At 44.8% G+C, this 24,816-nt stretch overlaps 1 protein-coding gene across 11 annotated transcripts in view; it reads right to left on the reverse strand.

Annotated features, from left to right (window-relative positions):
- The window catches only part of DEPDC5 (DEP domain containing 5, GATOR1 subcomplex subunit), a 126,494-nt gene that overhangs the window by 2,067 nt on the left and 99,611 nt on the right, over positions 1-24,816 (reverse strand). For 9 of the 11 annotated variants that reach the window (XM_019426791.2, XM_053902157.1, XM_019426796.2 and 6 more), the window contains 8 exons: positions 22,134-22,288; positions 18,145-18,222; positions 17,505-17,637; positions 15,314-15,422; positions 13,845-14,069; positions 8,940-9,109; positions 4,412-4,583; positions 1,842-1,902 (listed from right to left, as the gene is read on the reverse strand). In XM_019426791.2, coding sequence (XP_019282336.1) covers positions 1,842-1,902; positions 4,412-4,583; positions 8,940-9,109; positions 13,845-14,069; positions 15,314-15,422; positions 17,505-17,637; positions 18,145-18,222; positions 22,134-22,288 — 1,103 coding nt within the window. The other 2 variants (XR_002074492.2, XM_019426798.2) reach the window with 2 other exon arrangements.

Genomic DNA, 24,816 nt, shown 5'->3' on the forward strand with positions numbered 1-24,816 from the left:
CATTTTCCAATTAAGGCTATTTATTTACTAGCATAGATCAGCCTGACCAGACTCTTGCCTCATTTCTTCTTTAGATCACGAGGAAGACCTTTAAGTTTAAAAAGGCAATTTAAACACATGGTGCTTGGCCCCCTCACTGTCCACTTGGGGAGCACATGAGCCAGGACTATGGTGAGGGCGGGGCGGGGGGGGGTGCTCAGTCCCACCCAGACAAAAATAAAGGAGGAGCTGGGGAGCCACAGCAGGGGTAGGATGGATGGATCAGCTTCTCTGGACCCATCTCTAACTCCATCCGAGATGAATGTTATGGATGGGCTGTTTCCTTTTGGAGCCACATTCCAACCTAGAGTTCCATTCTGTGCAAAAGCTATTCTGGGCAAGGCACATTGCCTTGGTGCGTAAACGGAAACAAAAATGAGAAAAATTCATACCCTTGTCCCCCAGGGACCCCTGAACTAGTGTAATAGATGGATAGAGTGTATTGGAAAAAAAGGAGGGATTTAGAGAGGAGAGACCTGGGAATCTGTGGTGGAACAAGACTGACAGGTGTAGAACAGGGGTGGGGGCTTAGGGGAGAAGGTTTAGTGGGTAAGGTGGGTCTGGGTGGAGAAGGGGGAGCAGGGTGAGGTGGGGAAGGGGGAGCATGTTTAGGTATAGGGACACACAGTAGAGTCCATGCAGTGATACACAGAATAGAAGACGTGAAGAGTCTGAAGGCTGAAAAAGCACTCTGAAGAGGACAGGGCAAAGTTTAGATATGACTAGGATCTAGATGAGTTTGGATCAGGAGGGGAATGCTGTGAAGAAAAAAGCACATCTGACAAATAAAGGCCATGTCCTGAGTGACATCTAGTCACCAAAATCCAACGACCACCCAATGATATCCATGGGAAGCATCAGACCTGCTTATAAACTTGTCAGTTGGCTGGGGTCTTCCTAATAATACCTACTGCCTACCAAGAGCTTCTTAGGTGCTCGGAACTCCAGAGAACCCTCCCGACAACCCAGTGAAGGGTGAGAAAATGAAGGTGAAGCAGTTCCAAAACTTGTTCACGGTTCCTCAGCCAGATGCTGGTGGAGGCGGAGGTGAACCAGGCTTGTCTGCTTCCTGCATCGAGGCCCTTTGCCACCAATCCACTGTACTCCCCACCTTTTGCCCCCAATCAGCACCCACTCCTGCTGAAAGAAGCAGCCAGTCTATGGTGGGCAGGGGGCAGGAGGGAGGTTCATGGTGGGGTGGTAACAGCTTAAGATGTTTGAATAAGATGACAGGACACTGAAGAAGGTGCAGAGAGAGGATTATGGAAGCAGGAACAGAGGACTTACTTCTGCCATGATTAACATGAAGTGGACATTGCCTAGTGCATTCTGGAGACAAAGCTGGACTGGTTTGAGGGGTAGACAGCTAAGCCCAGGAAAGCCCTTTCCTGGCACACATATTAGGCGCCAGTAAAAACCTATGGACTTATCTATTGCTTTTTAACCCTTCATTATCTTTTCAACGTGTGTCTAGGGGCTTGAAACACGTTTTACAGTTTTTCATCTATGTCATCTCCTGGACAGCTTGGACCAGGGTCTTGTTGGAGGCTAAGGAGGGAGCTCTACGCTCTCCCTTCAACTGGAAGAAAATAATGAGGTCCGAAAAACAATAGCTACAGGAACTGACAGGTAATGCTTATCTCTGAAACCAAGGCAAAGGGTCCTGTTGGAGGTCAGCAGCAAGGCTGTCATTGGTGGGCCAGATCCGTTTCCCCAGAAATGAAACAAACTGGGTTTGGGTTTGGTAATTGCTGGATAGTCACTGATGCCCTCCCACTATACCTTCTTGCTCAGGGACCAACCTGTGTGCAATGGCTTCCTGGAAAAGGTGCATTCGATCCCAGTATGTTTCCGGTTCAAAGCCTAAAAGGAGAAAAGAATAAAAGCAGGGGTGTGATTCCAAGGTTTGTAATTCTTCCTGGCTTTGGCCTTCTGTAACCTTCACTTCTCTTGGCCATTTCTCCCCTGTCCTTAAGCACGCTTTTCCACACTACCTGCTTTTGAAAGACCAGCCTCTGTCCCAAGGACCAATTGTGTTTTCTCACCATCCCTTCCCCAAAGCTCTATCAGGTTCTGAAAGGCACTCGTTGCTCACACTCAGCAATGAGTGTGAGCTACCGGAACTTGATGTAAGCCTCGTTCTAATGACTCCCTATACCCAAAGTGGAAAGGAACATGATGTTAAAGTACAAACAAAAGATAAGCTTTACATGCGTGTTATCTGCTTCTAAGGAGAAAAAAAATTTTTTTTATTACCAATGTTCCATTTCCCTACAAGGAAAGACAATATTATAAGCTCCATTTTAGGAATGGGGAAATCGAAGCAAATAAATACGAAAATTATTTTTGGAAAAGTGATAGGCTGGGGAGGGCAGGAGGGCACAGAGGTGCCTTTTCTCCATTGCCCGCATCATTGCTCCAGCCTCGCTTCTTCTGCACAGCTGGTGTGAAGACTGAGAGCTGATGAGGAGGTGGAGGCTGAGGCCAGGTGTCACACAGCAACAGGCAATGGACCAGCACTGCTCTTGGGACCAAGATGCTGACGGCTGGAGGTGCAACTTCACGAGACATGAAAACAGGGGCTCTGTACGTTTTGGAATTTTCTATCTAGGATACATTTGAAGGTTCTAGGCAACTAAAGAGCAAAAAAGAAAGAAAAAAGGCTTTGGCTTTAATAGGAAAAACACGTACAGCAGCTTCCTCATCAGATGTTTAAGATTTTGTATCCACTGTTATTGGAAGGGGAGATAATAGGAAGAGAGTAGCACAGAAGCAAGAAAATCGACTTTTAGATTTAAGCCCTTATTCCTTTAAACTAGGCCTCCTTTCTTCAGCGGTAACCATGTAACCATGGCAACCAACAGAGGATGCTGGTCTTAAAGCCTGGGTTACAACTGGCAGGGAAAACCATCAGCTCACACAAAAAATGTCCTCCAATGCCAGCCTTGCCAGCAATCCTGTGCTGTTACAGTGAAGGTGGAAAACCCCAGAAGAATCTCTGGCTGGTGTGGGGGAAGTGTCTCCTGAGCATATTAAAAACAGTAGCATGAGGCAGTTGCCTGGCTTGAAATCATCAGATACGAATATAATCATGTGGCATTTCAGGACTGTAATGGTCCTCTTAGCTGCTGTGAGGTTAGAGAATGTGCGTGTATGTGTGTGTGTGTGTGTGTGTGTGTGTGCTCGCGTGTGTGTATGTGTGTGTGAAGAGCACTCTGTCAACTCTAAGGATCACAGATCTATGCCCTCTAGTGGCTCTGTGGGGCCCACCTGGAACCCCAGCCATCACTGGAAACACTGTGTCTACATAAAAATGTCTTCTGAGATGTAAACAAAGAATATACAGACAGGCCTTTGGAACACAAGCTGTTTGTACCACCGGGGCAGCCTGTCACGAAAGGTGCAGGGACACTTAGTGTGGTCTCCCTGACCTGGAGGGACCTCTCACCCCTGGGCTGTTCTCTTCCACCAACCATGATGCAGACTTACATGGACAAAAGAAGAAACCACTTCCCTTACACCAGAAGTTTTTCCATTCACACTTACAATTTCTACATCTGAGAAACCAAAGGGCTACTGTTTTTTTTTTAACTTTTCATTTTAAAAAAGGTCATCTGTGAGTTCACCAAGAGCTCTGGAGGAGCTCTTTATACGTTCATCACAATGGGCAACTAATTGGTGATAAAAAGTTCTGTGCTGTGTGAAGTAAGTCTTGTTCCTTCTGTCTGTCCTACACCTGCCCTCAGAGATCGGCTGGGCTCAGGTGGAGCAGCAGGGTGCCTCAGCCCACTGTCTCCCCACGTTTAGATTGACAGCCCTCTCAGGGGAAGGGCTCAGAGCCCTGCTGTCCTCCTATGAGCCCCCTCCTGCTCTGTCTTCCTTGCGACGCAGGACTCGAGCCACATGTAGTGTTCCAGGTGCTGACACAGTACAGCTTTGCAAAATAGGACGCTGTATCCTGTTCTGCTTTCAATGCCTCCCTTAAGGTTCAAATTCCCACAGCCCAAGCCAGTAAGGCTGGAGCACAGAAAGGAGAGTGTGGGGAGAATACCAGTGCCACTCGTGATTTACAGTGTATCATACCTTCTCCCTCTCACCATCTGCTCCAGGTCTCACAAGGGTCTTCCTGAGTTGGCAAGGCAGCTTTAAACTTTATGTGCTCTCATTTGAGGGATAAGGAATTTGAAGCTCAGAGACATTAAGTGACTTACCCAGGGTTACCCAGCCACTAAGTGAAAAACCAGCTTTAAACTTAGATCATTTTGATCCCTTGTCCAAAGGCTCCCTCTGTGCACTAGGCTGTGTCAATTAGACACCTAGAGAGGTGGCCTTACTCATGGAGATAGAACCTCCAGAGGGGAGTATCTCTTACTATCGAACAGATGCTCACTGCCCTCCTTGAGCAGGCAGCTGATGTTGAGTGGGATGAAGAGCTGAGCTCGAAGTGGATCGCCATACAGGTAACTGGGCAGCGCAAAGGGACCCTCCAAAACGGGGACCAACAGAAAGCCGCAGGAAGTAGCTTTTCGATGCCAGCCTTGGACCTGGTGGGAAGCACAGAAACAGTGTCATCTCCAAGTTAATTCAGACAAGAGAAAATACTTCCCAAGGAGCGAAGCCGCCACAGTGGCGGCATACATATTGATTGGCATGTTCATTTATTAATGTTCACTGGATCCAAACCAATCCTGGTCAGGAAAATGCACAGTTTAACCTCCTGACAAATACCTGAAAAACTGTGAGTTAAGCACACAGCTCGTCCTCACAGCTTTATGCATCTTAAGTGTTTCTTCTGGAAGGAAGAGACTGGAGAGAGCTATTTCTTGCCTCCTAAATCGCCTTCTCATTCTACAGGATGTTGTAGGAAGGTCACAGGATATAAGTTAAGTCCTTCTAATTATGTCCTTTATCAAAAATTTACTAAGTCCAAAGTATCAAATAGGAAAACAATCCACTCAAGCTGGCTGAAAGGGACATGACGCAGGGTGCGAGATGACTGTGGTGGCCTCTGGCCAAAAGCGATAAGCCCTGACCTGGCAGAATGAGAGCCACTCTCCCACAAACTCCCAAAAGCTGTCTGTCCAAAGATTGACTGAGAACAAAAGTTAACTGTGGCAGCAAGACAAACCTCCCCATCAATAACATTTTCTCAGAGAAAAGTGGCAATTTTCTACATTTTAAGATATTTTTTTAACCATAAAACTGTGTATATTTAAAAAAAAAAAAAGTTGGTGCACATGGCTCTGGCATACAGAAGAGATTTGTGTTAAATGTTATTTCAAAAAAATCTAGTTTGAGCCATAACTTGACTTAAACAAATATGAGTATGTCAAAAATTGAAGGGGACCACTCTTAGCTGTTTTCCCAGAAACACCTGTAACAACAACAATATATCAACAACAAAAACCAAGATCTCTGTTCAACCAAAATAACTTTTTTTAAGATTTTATTAAAAAAAATTTTTTTTTAAGTTTATTTTGAGAGAGAACACAAGTGGAGAGGGGGCAGAGAGAGAGAGGGAGACAGAGGATCCAAAGTGAGCTCTGTGCTGACAATAGAGAGCCTGATGTGGGGCTCAAACTCACAAACCGTGAGATCATGACCTGAACTAAAGTCAGACACTTAACACTAAGGCTCTTTTTATTTTATGTAATATTTTTAAATGTCATATTTTATATTATAAATATGCATTATAATATTATAAACATTATATAATATAAATATGTGCATAATATTTACCCTAATAAAATGTGATTTATAACAAATTTGGACACTACCTTAAAATAATAATTAATCTACAGTGCGCCTGGGTGGCTAAGTCAGTTAAGCATCCGACTTCAGCTCAGGTCATGATTTCACAGTTCATGGGTTCGAGCCCCGTGTCTGGTTCTGTGCTGACAGCTCAGAGCTTGGAGCCTGCTTCAGATTCTGTGTCTCCCTCTCTCTCTGCCCCTCCCCTACTCATGTTCTCTGTGTCAAAAATAAATAAAAAAACCTTAAAAAAAATTTTTTTTAATAATAATTAATCTACACTAGAGATTTCTAAAAACCTAACAACCTAACAAAATATAGTTGACTCTTGAACAACATGGGGTTAGGGATGCCACCACCCCATGCAGTAAAAAATCTGAATATAACTTTTGGCTCCCAAAAAACTTATGCTTACAATAAAATTAGAAAAAAGAAAACATTATTAAGAAAATCATAAGAGAAAATACATTTATAGTCCTGTCCTGTACTTCTAAAAAAAAAAATCCACATATAAGTGGATCCATGCAGTTCAAACCTGTGTTGTTCAAGGCTCAAAACTGTAATGATAAAGGGATTAGCAGCTTTCCGTGGGTTTTACATGAATTGGTGTGAAAAGTGTATTTTGAAAAGACTGTTGCCATATTCCCCTGAGGAGATAAATACTCTTCTTTCTTCCAAACTGTGACTATATGTGCATGTCCATGAATGTTATGGTCATGTTCTGAGATAGGACTATCAGTAGGGCTTCCAAGGAGAATGCTTAGCCTATTAGGTCAGAGGGTTAGTTCTGCCTGGAGGGAGTGGTCATCCCAGTGATGACTGGCTGGGGAAGTGCCAGTGACTTCTATAAGCTGAACCAGACAGGTGGCTTGGTGTCTTTTTTGATTTGGACCTTAAGTATGTTCCAGTGTTCCAGGGGAGGGGTCCTCAGGGGCACTAAGGCCATGTGCAGGCAGACTGGGGCTGGACAGACAGAGACCCAGACAAACCTTTTCCCCAGGATATCATGTCTTGTGGGACAAAACTAGGCCTCTGAGCCCTGGACAGAAAAACTATATGCTGGCAGCTGATGTTGTGCTCACTCTCTTTGGCCATCTCCTAGCTTTCCATAAAGTCTTTCTGAACTTTCTGGCTGCTCTCAGCTCCGTGATGAGATGTTTGAGCCAGTGTGGGAGGAGAGCGGGACCCTGTTAAAGCTTGAGAAAAACATTCCTTTGGATTGAAGGGGAGAGTGTATAAAGTGAGTGGCAGACTGCAAAGATGGTTAAAGAGAGCACCTGGAAGATACTGACAGCTTGGCTACGGAGTATCTGTTCCACAGGTGCTGGGACTGAGGGTGGGGAGTGGCCTGAGTGTGGGCAATGAGTGACCTGATTAGACAGGCCAGGGAAGACTGGAGGAGGAAAGACAGGCAGAAGACCAATTAAAAGAGGGCTTCTGAGCTCTGGCACTCATGACATCTGGGCTGGTTAATTCTTTGCCCTAGAGACTGTCCTATGAGATGCATTGTAGGATGATGCACAACATCCTTGGCCTGTACCCACTAGATGCCAGTGGGTGCACTCTTCTACCATTTCTGCCAAGTAAAACTGTTTCCAGATATTACCAAATGCTCCCACAGGGGCAAAATTGCACATTCGCCCAACCCCTGTTGAGAGGTAGGGTTAAAAGCAGTCATGTTCATTGATAGGGACTGGTTAAGTAAACGATGATACAAACAATGAGGCAAAACAAAAACAAAAACAAAAACAAAAACACAACGATGAGGCAGACTTATTTTTGCTGATACTGAGGATATATAATAGGACAAAACAAAATGCAACACTAGTTGCACTTGAACCTTGAACAACACTAGTTTGAAATGCTTAGGTCCACTTATATATGAGTTTTTGTTTTTGTTTTTGTTTTTTTAATAAATATGGAAGAGTACTATAAAGGTATTATCTCTTCCTTATGACTTCCTTTAAAAAAGGAAATCTTACTTTATTGTAAGAACACAGTATGTAATACATATATATAGCATACAAAATATGTGTGACTTGACTGTTTAAGTTATCATTAAGGCTTCAGTTTAACAATAGGCTATTAGTAGTTAAGTTTTTGGGAAATCAAAAGCTAGACTTGAATTTTTTACTGCATGGAAGGTCGGCATCCCCAGACCCTCCATTGTTCAAGTGTCAACTAAGTATGTAGTCCAAGCTACCATATGTTAAAAAAAAAAAAAAAAAAAGGCAACAAAGCTTTGTATATGCATATAATCTCTCTAGAAGTACACTCAATAAAGTGGTAGGGTATTGCTTTTATTTTTATTTTTTTTTAATATTTTATTTAATCTTTAAACCCAGTGTGGGGCTTGAACCCACGACCTCAAGATCAAGAGTTGCATGCTCTACTGACTGAGCCAGCCAGGTGCCCCGGGTGGTTGCTTTTAGATGGGAGTCCCAGGGAACAGGATAGGACAAGGCTGGGAGAGGGACTTTTCACTCTAGACCAGTGATTCTCAACTGGGGGCAATACTCCTCTTCCCTGGGGATATGTAGCAATACCTGCAGACGTTTTGTTTGTCACAAGGAGGTTGTGTTACTGGCATTTAGGGTAGAGGCCACAGATGCTGCCCAAAATCCTACAATGCACAGGACAGCCCCCCCACAAGAGAAAATAATCTGGCCCTAGATATCAAGAGTGCCAAGGCTGAGGGGCACCTGGGTGGCTCAGTCAGTTGAGTTGCCGACTTCAGCTCAGGTCATGATCTCATGGTTCGTGAGGTCGAGCCCCACATCAGGTTCTGGGCTAATAGCTCAGAGCCTGGAGCCTGCTTTGGAATCTGTGTCTCTCCCGCTCTCCCACTCACACTCTATTTCTCTCTCTCTCAAAAGTAAATAAACATTAAAAAAAAATTTTTTTAATAAACAAATAAAGTAAAAAAAAGAGTGCCAAGGCTGAGAAATCCCAACCTATTCCCTTTAAGCTGTTTGAATTTTTTACTGTGTTTAAATTTTTTGTATGAGGCTATTCCAGCAGTGTAGGTAAAAGGTAACTGGAGCCTGAACTAAAGAAAACAAAAAGTGACATGAATCTCTACCAAGCATCCACTGTCCCCCTCTGCATGGTGAGCCAAGGCCCTGACCACAGCATGAGGAGGTTCTCACCATCTCGAAGAGGACGGCGGCGGTCACCGCCATCCAGTGGAGCTTGATCTCGAAGGCTGCATTCAGGGAGAAGTTGCCATGATAATAACAGCTGCACCACTCTAACCGGTCTGTGCGGTTGTTCACATCCACGTCCAGGGTCACAGTCCTCTGCTCCGGGACAGTAGCAGCTATGTCAGAGCATTGGAGGGGTCCCAAGAGAGAGAGGGAAAAGAAGGAGCGGGATGAAGAGGAAGAACAAAATGCAGAATTACCTAACAGAAAATCACAGATTCTAGAAGCTTCCTGAAAATCATCTAGTCTGGAGGTCGGCCAGCTTTTTCCATAAAGGGACAGATAATATTTTAGGTTTCACAGGCTATGTGCTCCCTGTTTCAGCTACTCAACTCTGTCATCATAGTGCACAGCAGCCAGAGATGTTATGTAAATGAATAGGTTGGGCTGTGTTCCAGTAAAACTTTATTTACAAAAACAGAAGGATTTTTTTTTTAGGGCAGTGAAACTATTCTGTATGATACTACAATGGTGGATACCTGTCATTACATATCTGTCTAAACCCGAGATGTACACACCAAGAGTGAACTCTAATGGAAACCTTGGGTGGTGGCATGTTAATGTAGGTTCAATTGTAACAAATGCCCTGTTCTGGAGCAGGGCATTGATAGAGCGTGTGTTGGGGCAGGAAGTATATGAAAACTCTGTACTTTCTACTCAATTTTGCTGTGAGCCAAAAAGTGCTCTAAAAATAAAAATTATTATACAACAAACAAACAGATGGTAGTCCAGATTTGGCTGGTTAATAATGCCACAGTTTGCCTCCCCCAGTCTGATCCAACTCCTTCACTTACAGATGAGGAAGTAGTAGTAGCCCATGGAAGGGAAATGCCTTGCCCAAGACCAGAGTCAGAGCTTCAGCTTCAGGCTGAACTCCAGATCTTCTCATTCCAGTGACCCACAGAAGGACACAATGGGACAGACAGCACAGACCACAGTGAGGAGGAAGTCTTGATTTTCTGGTTTCAACCCAGGAAGGCAATAGTTCTACAATATGTTCTCAAGAAATGAAACCTCATAATGAAGCTCAACACCCTGTTCCATTGACTGTGTTGCTTTCAGATCCCAGGTCGGTTTCAGACTAGCTCATCCTGTCTGGAACTCCTGCTCAGAAATCATACTCAAACCCAAGATAGGGGTGTTTTAGAGATGGATCACTCAAGCTCCTGACCAGACTAATAGCACTAAACAGGCTCAGAAGTAATGAAAAGATCAGGGCTCTGCTCTGCCTGACTGGGCAGTGCTAGACCTAGGGTTTCTACAAACCATTATCAGCTCCTTTCGCCCCCGCCCCCGTGAATCCAATGGTATCTCTTTATCTGAAGCTGTCAGCTTAGTTCTGCATTTGGCAGGTAGAAGCCCTGAGTGGCTTTTATCACTGACAAGGACAAAACAGCTCTTGAGTCAGCAATTTTCATGAACTTCTGTTGGGAGGCAGTGGAGCCATGGCTTAGGATGGTGAATGGGTATACAGCTTATCATTCTCTCAAAACCAGAACATGTAAAATGGGAAATGTTCTTGATGTCGAGTTGGAAAATCTGAGCTCTGCCATTTAGCCGTGTGCCCGAGAACATTCTTCAATTCCCTGGTTTAGTTCCTCGTTTGCAAACTGAGATGGTGCCCGCCCAGCTGCTTCACAGAGTAGGGGTGAGGATCAAGTAAAACATGGCTGCCAAGGGGTCACAGATTACCTCCTGCTTTCTCCTTTAGCCACCTCACTTGCAGCTCTCGTGTTCTTCCCTCCTCCCCATTTAGGCTACAAGCTCACCAGTGCTCAATCTGAGGCCTGTCAATGACTCCCATGGATACTGCTTAGCCATCTGTGACACTTCAGGCTAAAGAACATGGCAACTCCAATGCTAAAAGTCTCATCAAAACTAATTTTTATCTCTGCCTTGTGTTCCTGATTCATAGCCCAACCACAGTAGCCTTTCACTTAATAGCCTCAATCAAGGGAGGAAAGCTTTGTTCTCTGGTCTTGGACAGTATATTCCTCCCCCGTGTGAAAAGTCCAGGTCACAAAAGAAAGGGCACTCGACAAACACCAGCAGTGATCTCGCACATCTCTTTTCTCCCATCTGGCATATTCAGTTCAGAACAGGCTGGTGTGAGGAACCCCAAGGAAGTATATTGTTCAGCCAAGTAAACAGTTATAGGCTCAAGATACCACTGGCTTCATACTTCAGGAGTGAGATCTGACAGTATGGATGCGGCCAGCAGGCGATGTTGGTAAGGGTGTAAGCCCCAGCCAAGTTGCAGCTTTCAGCGCCTTTTCTGAATCACTCCTTACTTCCATAAGAACAGACTTATTCACCTGGGGACAGTGAGATATAGTGAGTCCCAGTAAATAAGTACAAACCCAGAGAAGGAGCAGACTGAGCATCCTTTACCAGGGTCACAGCGAGGGGGCTAGCAATGACCTGGGCAGGGGATCAGTGCCACTGGAGGAAAGAGTGCAGTCTCAGGTAGGACACTGGAGATCAACGTTAACAACCGGAGCTGCCCAATAACAGGAAGAGTAGTCACAAGAGTGAGTGTCCTGTTGAGAGTTTTCAGGGAGCAGCTGGCTCCCCACTTATTAGGAGTGGGATGGAAAATATTCACACGTCAGGATTTGGACCAAGATGCTCAGCAGCCTCTTCTGACCCTGAGACCTAGTGGGGTTATCAAGAAAAAGCTGAGAAGTAAAAGGTATCTGCGTGGGCTTAAGGGACTTGGTGCTGCTTCTTCCAGAGTCTCAGATGCCCCTATGGCTTCATAGCTCAGTGACACAGGGTGACATGAGTGGGGGAGTGGGAGTCACCATAGGCCAGGGCAGATAGGACTGTGCAGCACCATCAGGCATATTAAAACAGCTTTCTGCTGAGAAAGACAGCTTTCCAGTTAAGAATCAGAAATGTTTAAAGAGGAACATGTCAAAACAAACAAAAAAGGGAGCAGGTCATAAATGATACATAGGCCCTTTTCCCCCTATAAATCATGTTAATTTTTTTCCTGAGGAAAAACCCCAACACTGAAGACAGTCCAATTCAAAAACAACTCATCTTTCTCACTTAGGTAAATGACACAGCAGAAGTCTATATTCTAATCTGAAAAAAAAAGATGGGGAAAAGTATCTCATATTTTAACACAAAGGTCTGAGGGGTGTTACCAGATAGAATTAGCAGTAATAATGCTGTGTCAGGTTTAAAAGGACAAGAAACTCACTTCCTGTTGGAGGGGTGATGGGAAAAGAAGCAGATGAGTGAAATTCCCCTGTAACAATCATGGGAGCCACTGGAAAGCTAATAAAGGGATATCTTCAAGAAAATATGCATGCATGTGAGACTGTCTAGTTTCAGAATCAATGCTGACCCCCTAATGCCCATGTGCAGACACCAGTGAAGAATGCCTGCTTAATAAACTACCTGCCAAAGACATAAATCCTCTCTTCTCCCTTACTCTCCCTATGTTTTGGACAGATGACTTATTTTTCCATATGCTGCTCCTCTTTATGTGCAATTTTCTGAAGTAAACTGGTTAAAAGTATCTTTTAACCAAAGCTAAACTGAAATGATTTGAATCTCATCTTGAGCCTGGGACTATGGTGGGCAAGAGAGAGTTCTACCAGCCTGCTGGAGGAGACTCTGGAAATGAGGATGTTCATACAGAAACTGTCAAGATAGCCTCCAGAACCAGGGTGATGACGCAAAGGGAAAAGTTCCTAAGCATTTTCCAGGAGCAGTAACTCAGACCAAGGAGTAAGCAGGGACGTTGGGCAATGTCAGGAGATATTCTGTCACACTTGAGGGTGGGGTGCTACTGGTAACTAGCAGGTAGGGAGTATGTGGCCTCTTTCTTTCCAAAAGATTTCAAGAAGGTGGAGAATTAGAAATGCAAAACAAGGCAGAGGGGAAGGCGTGACTACCTGGGGGACAGAGGAGCCACTCTCTTCAGTTTTGTCTTCTCCATGCCCCAGTTTTCACAGTGCTGGGGTGAGGCTATAAGGTGAGGTCAAAGCTGTCTGGATCCAAGTGAATCTGAGGATCTGGAAACTGTAATACCTATTAACATTTCCATTCTAGCAGCTGGGCACCGCCAGGCAAACTAAGTAGAAGGTGCTATTTCACTGCAGTCTAGTCTACATTACATTTCCTTCCTTTCTTCCTTCTAGAGGCCTTTTAGGATCTCTCTCTCTAACCTGCTATTGAGACAAACCTCATGACACCCTGCCTAGAGCACACATTATGCCAACCCGTCAGTCCAGTCCTTGAGAACAGGGGTCCCATTTCCTACCAGAGGCCACCACCATTCAATAAGTGGGTGTTTTGTCCCTATCTTGGAGCTGCAGGGACCAAAGAAAGGCAGGAAGACTCCTAGTTTACATTCCTCAATGTGGTAAGTACATTTGGGGAGGAAGGGCAGAGGGCAGATTTGCACTCAGCCTGAGTGTTTAGAATGGATAAACTTCAAGGTTCCTTCTTCTTCAGAGATCCTAGGACACTAAGATCCTAGGAAGGCCTGTGGTGGGTACTAAACCAGAAGCAAGCACCAGCTCATATCCCCTGTATTCTGGATGCTTCTTGGGAAAAATGGCCACATTGTCTATTCTCTCCTATTTGTGCAGGGTTAGCACTGTGCCCTGATTTAAGAACTGTCTAACACTGTTTATTGGTTGAGACAATGAGCTTGACCCATGCAGCCAGTGGGAGCTAGTGCAGGAGCCCACCATGCGGACGAACAGAGTACCAGTATGACAGCTGCAGTGGCTCTAATCCTGGTCCACACGGCATTGTTCCCTTGGCTGGCTGCCACTCTCCCTCAGCCACCCACCAGCACATCCCCAGGTCCCATCTGGGTCGAGCATCTACCTAAAAGTGCAGCTGCCTGGCTCCGCCCCCCAAAGCTTCGGCTGAAAGAGCTGTGTCTGCTTGCATAGGAGGCTGGCCGGCTGGGCAGCCAGGGCAAGAGGAAAGCAGGAATCTCGGAGTGCAAGAGTTCTTCAGCTACAAAGGCCACCTCAAACCACTTGCGCTGGAAGCTGGCGAAGTCATCCACTGCTGTCGTGTGCCAGGTAGTGGGCTGCTGCATGGCCACTGGGAAAAGCAAAGGGGAGAGAAAGTGCTTATTTTCTTGATGCAAGGCTGAACCTTGAAAACACTATGCCAAGTAAAAGTAGCCATACACAAGAGATCACATATTACACGATACCACTTAAATGAAATGTCCAGAATAGGCCAATCCTTAGAGACTGAAGGCAGATTGGTGGTGGCCAGGGGCAGTGGGGAAGAGAAGTTTGGCAGTGACTGTTAACATGCACAAGGTTTCCTTTCAGGGTGATGGAAACGATCTGGACCTAGACAGAGGTGGTGGTGGTTGCACAACACTGGGAATGTACTAAATGCCAGTGTTCACTTGAAAATGGTTAATTTTATGTTACATGAATTTTACTTCAGTTAAAAAAATATGTTATATCCTCAGTTTCAGACCTCTACTTTCAGAGCAGGTAATAGTAACCAGGTTTTTTTCTACTTGAAGGTAAAAGAGGTATCTATTGGCCAAACTGGGAACATAAGGGAAGAGGTGGCAGCAGACATATCAGTGGCTACCAGAAAAACACCTGCACAGATCCACTTCTGACACGTTCTTGGATAAGAGAGCATAGAGAGAGGGCACTAGCTGCTTCATCTGATGCATGTATGATTCCTGAAACCCAGAGGCTGAGAAGCCATTTGTCTGCAGGAGGGGGTCACTTCCAGCCAAGGTCCTGGTGGGCAATGGCTGGACTGGACAAGCGAGTGTCTCCAGCTCTGACCTTGCTGGAATTGGTCCCCCTCTTGGGAATTGTTTTCTCATTAAAAGGAAAAAAAAAAAAAAAAAAAAAAGACTTAAATTGTATCTTAGAAAGCATGCTAGGATTTAATAGTCTTTCTGGGGTAAGAAATGGAGTCTAACAAGTAAAAAGTGCTGTAAGTTACTGATTAGAGCCTGGCATGTTATACTCAGAACCACCTGTACTGGATGGGTGGAGAGGGGCACTGTAATTAAAAGGGGTAACCAAAAAATGGCCCGTGGGGATTTCCTCACATCAGATCCCTTGGCCTCTTTTAGGTTTATCTTCCATCCACACTGCTGTGACGAAGAACATAGTATAGCTTTAAGAAATACTTGTCACTCCGATTATGCTTAAATTAAGTACAAATGCTCAGGAAGCTGACAGATCTGTCTTCTTAGAATACAAAGTCACACAAGGAACTCAAGAAGCACCATCACTTTAAAGAGCAAGCCAACAGGAAAAACACTTGCCCCTTTGGGCAACAGCATTCGCCTCATCTCTGACCTCGGTCAGGTTCTTTGTCCATGACTATCTTGTAGAAATAGAAGCCGTAGATGAAGGTCCGCCAGACTTCACCAGATGCGTGTGTGATGAGCTGCTCTTCCAGCATTTTCTAGAAGGAGAGACATTGAAACTCTAAAATTCCTGTGGAGGGACATCTTAGAGGTATAGCCCTCATTTATATGCTGGAGTCAAGGGAGTGACAAAACATCGAGGAGACCCTACCCATCACCCCTCATCAGCCATGATGATTGCTCTATGATAAATGTTGTTCCTGACGTGAATTATATTACACAATGCAAATACATATTATAATACCATCAATTATTTCAAACATACGAAAAATATAAAGAAGATCCAGGTACACCACCACACAACTCGAACAAAGTGAACATTTTGCTTATATTGACTTCAGATCTTTTCTTTCTTTCTTTCCTTTTTTTTTTTTGTTCATTTTATTTATTTTAGAATGAAAGAGACAGAGAGTGGGGAAGAGGGAGAGAGAGAATCTTAAGCAAGCTCTACAATCAGCATGGAGTCTGACCTCAGGCATGATCCCACAAATCTGGGATCATGACCTGAGCTGAAATCAAGAGTCAAACACTCAACTGATTGAGCCACCCAGGTGCCCTGACTTCAGATATTTTTATAAAAAAAGAAAGGGGGAGAGGGGTGGCTCAGTCAGTTGAGCACCAGACTCTTTGTTTTGGCTCAGGTCATGATCTCACAGTTCATGAGTTTGAGCCCTGCGTGGAACCTGTGCTGACAGCATGGATCCTGTTTGGGATTCTCTCTCTTCCTCTCTCTCTGCTCCCCCTCCCCCCACTCTTCCTCTCTCTCTCTCAAAAATAATCTTAAATATGGACTCTAATATGTCCCATTCCTCCTCCTCTCTCACCAAACCACCAAATAAGTGGTTAGTGTAATGTTGCATTAGTGTAATGTAGTATAATGTTATTCTCATGCAGGTTTTAATAATTTTATTATATAGACATGTATTGATAAAGAATATGAGGTATTTTCATGAGATTTTAAATGTTAAATAAAGGACATAATACTATTGTTATTTTGTATATTGGATTTTCACTCAACATCATGCTTCAGACATTTATCCATGTTGACATGTGTCCCTCCAGCTCATTCCTTCTAACTGCTGTAGAAACATTCCAATGTGCAAATAAGAAAATTCAATTCTTAGAGAGACAGGAGTATATGTAATAAGGCACAGGCCATGCAAAACTGCCTATTACGACGCCCAAAGAGACAACTGAGGATTGCATGCTTATTTTTTTTAATTTTTTTTAATGTTTATTTTTTTATTTTTGAGGGAGACAGAGAGAGAGAGAGAGAGAGAGAGAGAGAGAGAGAGCGCACGCAAGTGTGAGCAGGGCAGGGGCAGAGAGAGGGAGACACAGAATCCAAAGTAGGCTCCAGGCTCTGAGCTGTCAGCACAGAGCCAGAGACTGCATACATATTTAAGTCAGTTACTGATTTTACATTTCAGTGATGACAAGCCAGCTGGTCAGCATGGTAGTTATTTCTAGTGGGGTGCTCTGTGTGGACAGAATGGTGTGAACCACATCAGCCAACTTGACCTTTCCTATTTTTTTCCTCTCGAGCTTAAACAATGTCATTAAATTCAGCAAGTGTTTGCTACATGCCTACACCATGTGCCAAACAGCATGATGATATGCAAATGGACAAGAAGAGATAGCTCTGCCCTCAAGAAGTCTGGTCAAGGTGGGAGACAAATGAAATGAGATAGAATTTTCCTTCTGTTGTGCTAAGTGCTATGACAGAGTAAATACAGGGCACCAGAAGGTCCATGAGGCAGAGCCTTGGATCCTGAATGAGCAGGAGTTGACCAGGGGGGAAATAGGGGCTCAAGGTCAGAGGGAAGGCATTTCCTGGGAATCTTTTACAGAGATTCCTCCAAGGTTCAAAAGTGCAGACTCCATCCAGAACATTTCAGCTCATGATAAATTCTGACAGATCTTTAAGTCAAGGTATAGTGTCTTTCAAATCAAAACCTGTGGGTTCATTGATTCCAGACAGGCCTCACACTTACTAAAAACAGAGCTTCACCCCAACCTACAGATCACATTACTGAAAAGGGCAGCTGCTTCAGAGACCAGCTCTGATTTCATGGGGGTCTGAGCAGACAGTTCTGTGGGTCCTGCCCACACTCTCTCACCTGCATGATGTCGATGGCCATTGCCTGCGTCTGGACACCCTCCACATTGTTCACCAGCCAGTGCACCACCTCCGCACTGATGAAGCAGCATGGCGAGAGGCCCTTCTGTTCCGAGAGCAGCTGGACTCCTGTCCTGAATTCCAACGTGGCGGGCAGGAAGCAGGGTATGTATGCACAAGGGCAACAAGCAGAAAGAGAACATGAAAAAGAAGGGACTCCCACTAAAGCATTGAATATCTGAAGGAAGGACCTGTGCAGCACAATTTCTCTACACTATTCCTAAACCCACAGAAATCCGCAAGACAGAACAAAAGGTGTTATAGGGGGAAAAGGAAAAGAGGAAGGAAGAAGGATCTGACATTCAGAGCATTACCTATATTTGTCAGGCATTATAGTAGGTAACTTACATAATTATTTCATTTAGTCCTTATATCAAACCTGTGACTTAGCCACTAGTATCCCATTTTACAAACAAGATAACAGAGGCTGAGAGAGGTCAAGTAACCTGTGCAAGGTCTCGCAGCTGGTGAGCAATACAACCAGGTATGAATCCACCAAATCACACTGCCTGTGCATCACCATGGCTCAGGCCTGTGGGATCCTCCCGCCCTTGCACTCACACACATGATGAGCCACTTACGAGGGGTGCTTCATGGCTTCTAGGATCTCCGTCAGGGTGGAGGATGAGGTTAAGGAGCTTGCTGCCAACTGCTGAGAGCTGTAAACAGAGTGTCCAGTCAGCAAAGCAAAAAGGCACATTCACGGTCATAAGCATGAACCTTAGGAACTACTCCCTCTACTTCTTACAGAGCTAGAGGCCAAAGATGACATTGATACTGATGGTGTTCAAGCAAATGCTAGACAGCTACATCCTTAGGGATATCTCAGAGGGGTTCCTGCTTTCAAAGCGTACACATTAAGATAAAAAAAAAAAATCAAAGTGGTTTTGTGTTCAGACTTGCTTTCCTTAATAAGCACCTCCCCTTTTAATAATGCCTCAGGCACTTCCAAGAGATCTCCGTGGACTGTTCTGATTTTGCCCCCAAGGCCCTCCCCATCATTTAACCTCACCAGAGAGTGCCAGGTAATGAGGTAAGAGCATGGGGACAGAAGCCCAGTATCTTCAGTTACCAGCTGGAGGGGCTCTAACTTTTCTTGGCCTAAGTTTCCTCATCTGAAGAGGGGGATGATACTATTCCTAGATTTCAGTGTTGTTGTGAGGCTAATGCATGTAAAATAGCATGTCTAGGGCTGATACCCACAAAACCCTAAAAGGTAAACATTACTGAATATAATAACAACAACCTTTTGAAACTCAGATTAAAGGAGCAGATGAAGGTCAAAGAGTTGAGAGGTATCAGGGTCCAGGTTTGAATCCAGGTCTGACTGCTTCCAGAGCCCGTATCTTTCTACCACCTATTGCCTGAGTTCTTCCTCAATGGGCTGATGGTACCTTTATTTTTTATTTATTTTTTATTATTTTTTTTAATGTTTATTTATTTTTGAGACAGAGAGAGACAGAGCATGAACGGGGGAGGGTCAGAGAGAGAGAGGGAGACACAGAATCTGAAGCAGGCTCCAGGCTCTGAGCTGTCAGCACAGACCCTGACGCGGGGCTCGAACTCACGGACCGTGAGATCATGACCTGAGCCGAAGTCAGACGCTCAACCGACTGAGCCACCCAGGTGCCCCTATTTATTATTTTTTAAAATGTCTATTTATTTATTTTTGAGAGAGAGTGAGGGAGGGGCAGAGAGAGAGGGAGACAGAGAATCCCAAGCAGGCTCCGCATTGTCAGCACAGAGCCTGACATGGGGCTCAAACTCACGAACCATGAGATCATGACCTGAGCTGAAATCAAGACTCGGATGCTTAACCAACTGAGCCACCCAGACTCCCCTGGGCTGATGGTACCTTTAAACATGCTTAATACTCAGCAGCTGAGCCCAATTCACTGGGTGTGGGACATTCATGCCACGTACTATACTAAATCTGGGGCTTGTTCCAGAAGCTCAAGTCCATAAAACTTCTCTCTTTCCTCAGCCTCAGCCTTCTCCTATTTGGAGGGTCCAGGACTCAGTGGAACATTTCAGGATCTCAAGTTAAAAAAAGCCTGTGAAGGGACACCTGGGTGGCTCAGTCAGTTAAGCATCTGACTTCGGCCCAGGTCAAGATCTCACAGTTCATGAGTTCAAGCCCTGCATCAGGTTCTGTGATGCCAGCACAGAGTCCACTTCAGATCCTCTGTCCTGCTCTCTCTCTGCCCCTGGCCCACTTGCTCTCTCTCTCTCAAAAAAGAAATAAAAACTTGGGACCTCATCAAAATAAAAAGCTTCTGCACAGCGAAGAAAACAATCAGCAAAACTAAAAGGCAACTGACAGAATGGGAGAAGATATTTGCAAATGACATATCAGATAAAGGGTTAGTACCCAAAATCTATAAAGAACTTATCAAACTCAAAACCCAAAAAACAAATAACCCAGTGAAGAAATGGGCAAAAGACATGAATAGACACTTCTCCAAAGAAGACATCCAGATGGCCAACCGACACATGAAAAAATGCTCAACATCACTCATCATCAGGGAAATACAAATCAAAACCACGAGATACCACCTTACACCTGTCAAAATGGCTAACATTAACAACTCAGGCAACAACAGATGTTGGCGAGGATGCAGAGAAAGAGGATCTCTTTTGCATTGTTGGTGGGAATGCAAGCTGGTGCAGCCACTCTGGAAAACAGTATGGAGGTTCCTCAAAAGATTAAAAATAGAACTACCCTATGACCCAGCAATTGCACTACTAGGCATTTATCCACGGGATACAGGGGTGCTGTTTCGAAGGGACACATGCACCCCCATGTTTATAGCAGCACTATCAACAATAGTCAAAGTATGGAAAGAGACCAAATGTCCATCGATGGATGAATGGATAAAGAAGATGTGGTATATATATACAATGGAGTATTAGTTGGCAATCAAAAAGAATGAAATCTTGCCATGTGCAACTACGTGGATGGAACTGGAGGCTATTATGCTAAGTGAAATTAGAGAAAGAGAAAAATCATATGACTTCACTCATATGAGGACTTTAAGAGACAAAACAGATGAACATAAGGGAAGGGAAACAAAAATAATATAAAAACAGGGAGGGGGACAAAACAGAAGAGACTCATAAATATGGAGAACAAACTGAGGGTTACTGGAGGGGTTGTGGGAGGGGGGATGGACTAAATGGGTAAGGGGCACTAAGAAATCTACTCCTGAAATCATTGTTGCACTATATGCTAACTAATTGGGATGTAAATTTTAAAAAATAAAAAATAAAAATAAATAAATAAAAATTTAAACAACAAAACAAAAACTGTGAAGACCACTCCCCTCTCCTCTCCCTGCCCGGAAGTGAACTTCCTTCTAATGCCTGCCTGAGTTCCCACTACAACAGCCTGGACAAGAGGCTATCCTGTCTGTGTGAATGTCTTCAACAGCAGAGAATGTAGCTCCTCTATGCAGTCCATTTCCCTGAAGCAGTATCAACCACTAGTCAGTTCTTTATCATGAAATGGGACCTGTTCTTTGTAATTTTCGTCATTGGTCCTGATTCGTGTCATTTTTGGCCTTCTCACCTCCAGCCTAAGCATCCCCAGTTCCCCTTCTCTTCCAAAAGCAGAACAAAACCTGCTGCTCAATGAGGAAGCAGAGAAATGCACTCCCTCCCTGTGCACCAGGCAGCCCCTCCAATCTCCTCCACATCCAGAGCTGAAAAATCAGCTGGACTTGATGGGAATGCAGGCCTGGGGGGACAAAAGAGACTACAGAAGTCCAGGCTGCCTGCTGCCTCTGAAGTGATCATCATCCCCAGAGTAAGCGAGGTGCAGTGCACTAGATGCAGGTAAAACTGACACAGACTGAGTGACAGAAAGGAAACTGAGTGACTGCTGGCAAGGGCCAGGCAGGCAAGGTGCCACAGGGGGCCTTGTGCTCTCAAATGAAGACAAGCCAAAGTCAAATCTGAGAACATTCAGCTAAGGACAGCTCAGTCAGTAGGACAGTGAGGCAACAAGACCAGATTGGGCAGAATATTATAAGCTAACACAGCTGGGAAGGAATTAAAAAAGAAGTTTTTCAGATTTGACAAATGGCATTAAAAGCTGGAGCTCTTTCTCAAGTAAACAAGGTCCAAGTAGCTTCTTTTTCCTCTGGATACTCAGGAGTAGGAAAGAACAGCCATGTTTGGGCACAACCAGCAACTCATTTGCTGTTCGTTCATTTCCTTAAGTGGCAGATACTGACTGCCTGCAATCATGTGCCAGGCAGTATGCCAGATGCCACAGAGAACAGGATAGACTCTGTCCGGGCCCCCTTCCCAAAGCCTCCTCCTGCACATGCCTGATACTTTTCTGTGTCTCTGTGGGCACCTTTTAGCTATTCTGGAAGGAAGGCAGGACACAGATCATTAGCCCTATCAAACAGGTGCTGGCAAGGCCTGAGTGGCCCAGGCTCCCAGGCAGAAGTCACAGCCACGTAAGAATTTGGGCCTGGGACTCTGGCCTCCCAAGCTCCGTAGCCTTTGAGGCCAGACAATCCCCACTGTCCAGAAGCATGAGTTCGGCCATACTGAACCTCACCTGCTGTCACTGGAGTTTGCAGAGAGGAAGCTCTGTTCCCCTGAATTCTGGGAGTTCCCAAAGGCCTGGCTGCTGCCTCTGTCCACAGACTGGCCTGTGCTTACCCCCAGACTGGTGCTGTCCAACACCGGGGTGGCTGTCTGGTCCACAGATACCTGTAGGAGATTTGAAAATGAACAAAAACAAAATTCTTTAAGGTTATTTACATACATGTAAACGACTCCATTCTTCTCTCCTTCCCAGGCCTCAGTGAGCCCTGGTGGACCAGAGCAATAAGAATTTGTGCACCCCACACAAAGGCTGACAGGAAACCACCATTCACAGTGAAATCCCCAGAGCCAAAGAAATGGCACCAGCACCTAACTCAAACCACAGATTTAAACTAAAGAAAATTCTCTACAGAAAGAGTAAGGGAGTCAGAATCATTCCTGTGAGACTGAGAAATAGGAAAGAAGGAACACAACTAGAGACAAATGGGTGAAGATCCCAACAAATGCCTTCGCTTACCATGGGGCATCCTTTTCCACTCTAACTCTCCTTTCCCATAGCTGTCAGTCAAACAGTCTTCTAAGCACCCAGGTCCAAACCTAAGGGGCACCTGAGAGCTCCTTTCCTTCTCCAGTTTCACCTCTAAAGAGAGGCCTAGTCCTGTGGCCTCCCCTCAGCTGACTCACATGTATCTCCAAGTGACACTCTTCCCACCAGGGGAAGGCTGTAACAGCCTCCTAACCGACTGCCTTGACTGCAGCCTCTCCCCTGAAGACCCTACCTGCCAGCCACCTCCCTTTTTCATCCTCCTAAAAAGACAGTTCTAATCCCACCGCTCCATGACTCTGAAATCTTTCAGGTCTCCCCATAAGGCTCACAGGCTCACAGGGTCTTGCAAGTCCAGCAAAAACAGCCCTGACCTGTGATCACTCCACACTGCCAGCCACTCACCCACATACACATTCCCAGCCAAATCAAACCCTGTGTGTTTAATCCTGTCTGTATGTTCCCCCAACCTGAGGTGCCCTTCCCTACAACTACAGGCTAAAAACCCATCAGTCTTGAGGACCATTTCAAATGCTGCTGTCTTCGTAAAATGTTTTTCTGACTCACTTCACCCCAGCCCCCAAATGAAAATCATCTCTCTCTGTCTGTCTACTTTGGACCTCTATAACCCCTCTCCTGGAAGCTGCCAGGTTTTGCTTCATGTAATGGTATTATATTGGTCTCATTCCCTTTAAACATCTAAGAGCACAAGACCATGACCTGCTCACCTAGAAAAGTTGCACTGCACAGCAAATATCTGTGGAGAGAATAGCAAGACTTCCAGAGCACTTCAAGAAAAATGACTTAGTCCCTCTTCCCTCTTACATGGGGCTCTTGAGTACTTCAGAATAGAGTCTTATATTATCAAATATTTTGTTGGGTATCATAAAAATCACTCCTTCTAAAACAGAGTGTCTCAACCTTGGCACTATTGCCATTAGCAGCCAGATAAGTCTTTCTTGGTGGGGGGGGGGGGGGGGGGGGGGGGGGCCTGTCCTGTGCCTTATAAGATGTTGAGCAGGGATGCCTGGGTGGCTCAGTCAGTTGAGCATCCGACTTTAGCTCAGGTCATGATCTCACAGCTCATGGGTTCAAGCCCCGTGTCGGGCTCTGTGCTGACAGCTCGAAGCCTGGAGCCTGCTTCAGATTCTGTGTTTCTCTTTTCTGCTCCTCTCCCGTTCATGCTGTTTTTGTCTCTGTCTCTCTGTCTCTCTCTCTCTCTCTCTCTCAAAGTAAATAAACATTTAAAAAAAATTTTTTTAAATAGATGTTGAGAAGCATCCTTCACCTTCTAGATGCCAGTAACACCATCCCCCCATCACTGCCCCCCATTTCCAGCTGTGACAATTAAAAAAATATCTCCAGATACAACCAAATGTGCCCCAGGAGAGACAAAGTTGTCCCCAGTTCTTAAAGAACCATCTCCTACATCAGACTCAATGATTTGCAAAAAGAGGCCCAGACAGACTTTGCTAGCAACATAAATACATGGAGAAATGCAGCAAGCAGCAGCTTGCAATTACCAATCACCATCTGCCCCTAACTAGCAAGACTTAGGAACAGGTACTATGCCACAATATTAAATGAGAAGTTAATTGAGGGAAGCTAGACCCAATTCTTAGGTGCTGCCTTCCAGACCACTGTAGTGGGGTCATCTCTCATCTATGGCACCTGAGAATTGCCCCATCAGCCTAAACTGCCAGAAATCTACATGATTCCTACAGCTTTCTTTTAGCAGGGATGTGGTTAAGGAGTCCCTTCTAATTCAGAAATTGGCAAATATTTTTTGTAAAGGAGCAGAGGGTAACTACTTTAGGCTATGTGGGCTAGATGGCCTGTTAAAACTACTCAAATCTGGGGCACCTGGGTGGCTCAGTCAGTTAAGTGTCCAACTGTGGCTCAGGTCATGATTTCATGGTTTGTGGGTTCGAGCCCTGTGTTGGGCTCTGTGTTGACAGCTCGGAGCCTGGAGCCTGCTTCAGATTCTGTGTCTCATTCTCTCTTTGCCCCTCCCCCACTTATGCTCTGTCTCTCTCAAAAATAAGTAAATTTTTATTAAATTAAAAAAAATTTAAATTAAATTAAAATTAAAAATTAAATTAAAAATTAAAAAACAAAAAGGCAACTACTCAAATCTGCTTGAAGGATG

This window comes from Panthera pardus, unplaced genomic scaffold (assembly GCF_024362965.1).
Source record: "Panthera pardus isolate Hobbes unplaced genomic scaffold, ASM2436296v1 HiC_scaffold_15, whole genome shotgun sequence".
In the NCBI taxonomy this organism is placed as follows: Eukaryota; Metazoa; Chordata; class Mammalia; order Carnivora; family Felidae; genus Panthera; species Panthera pardus.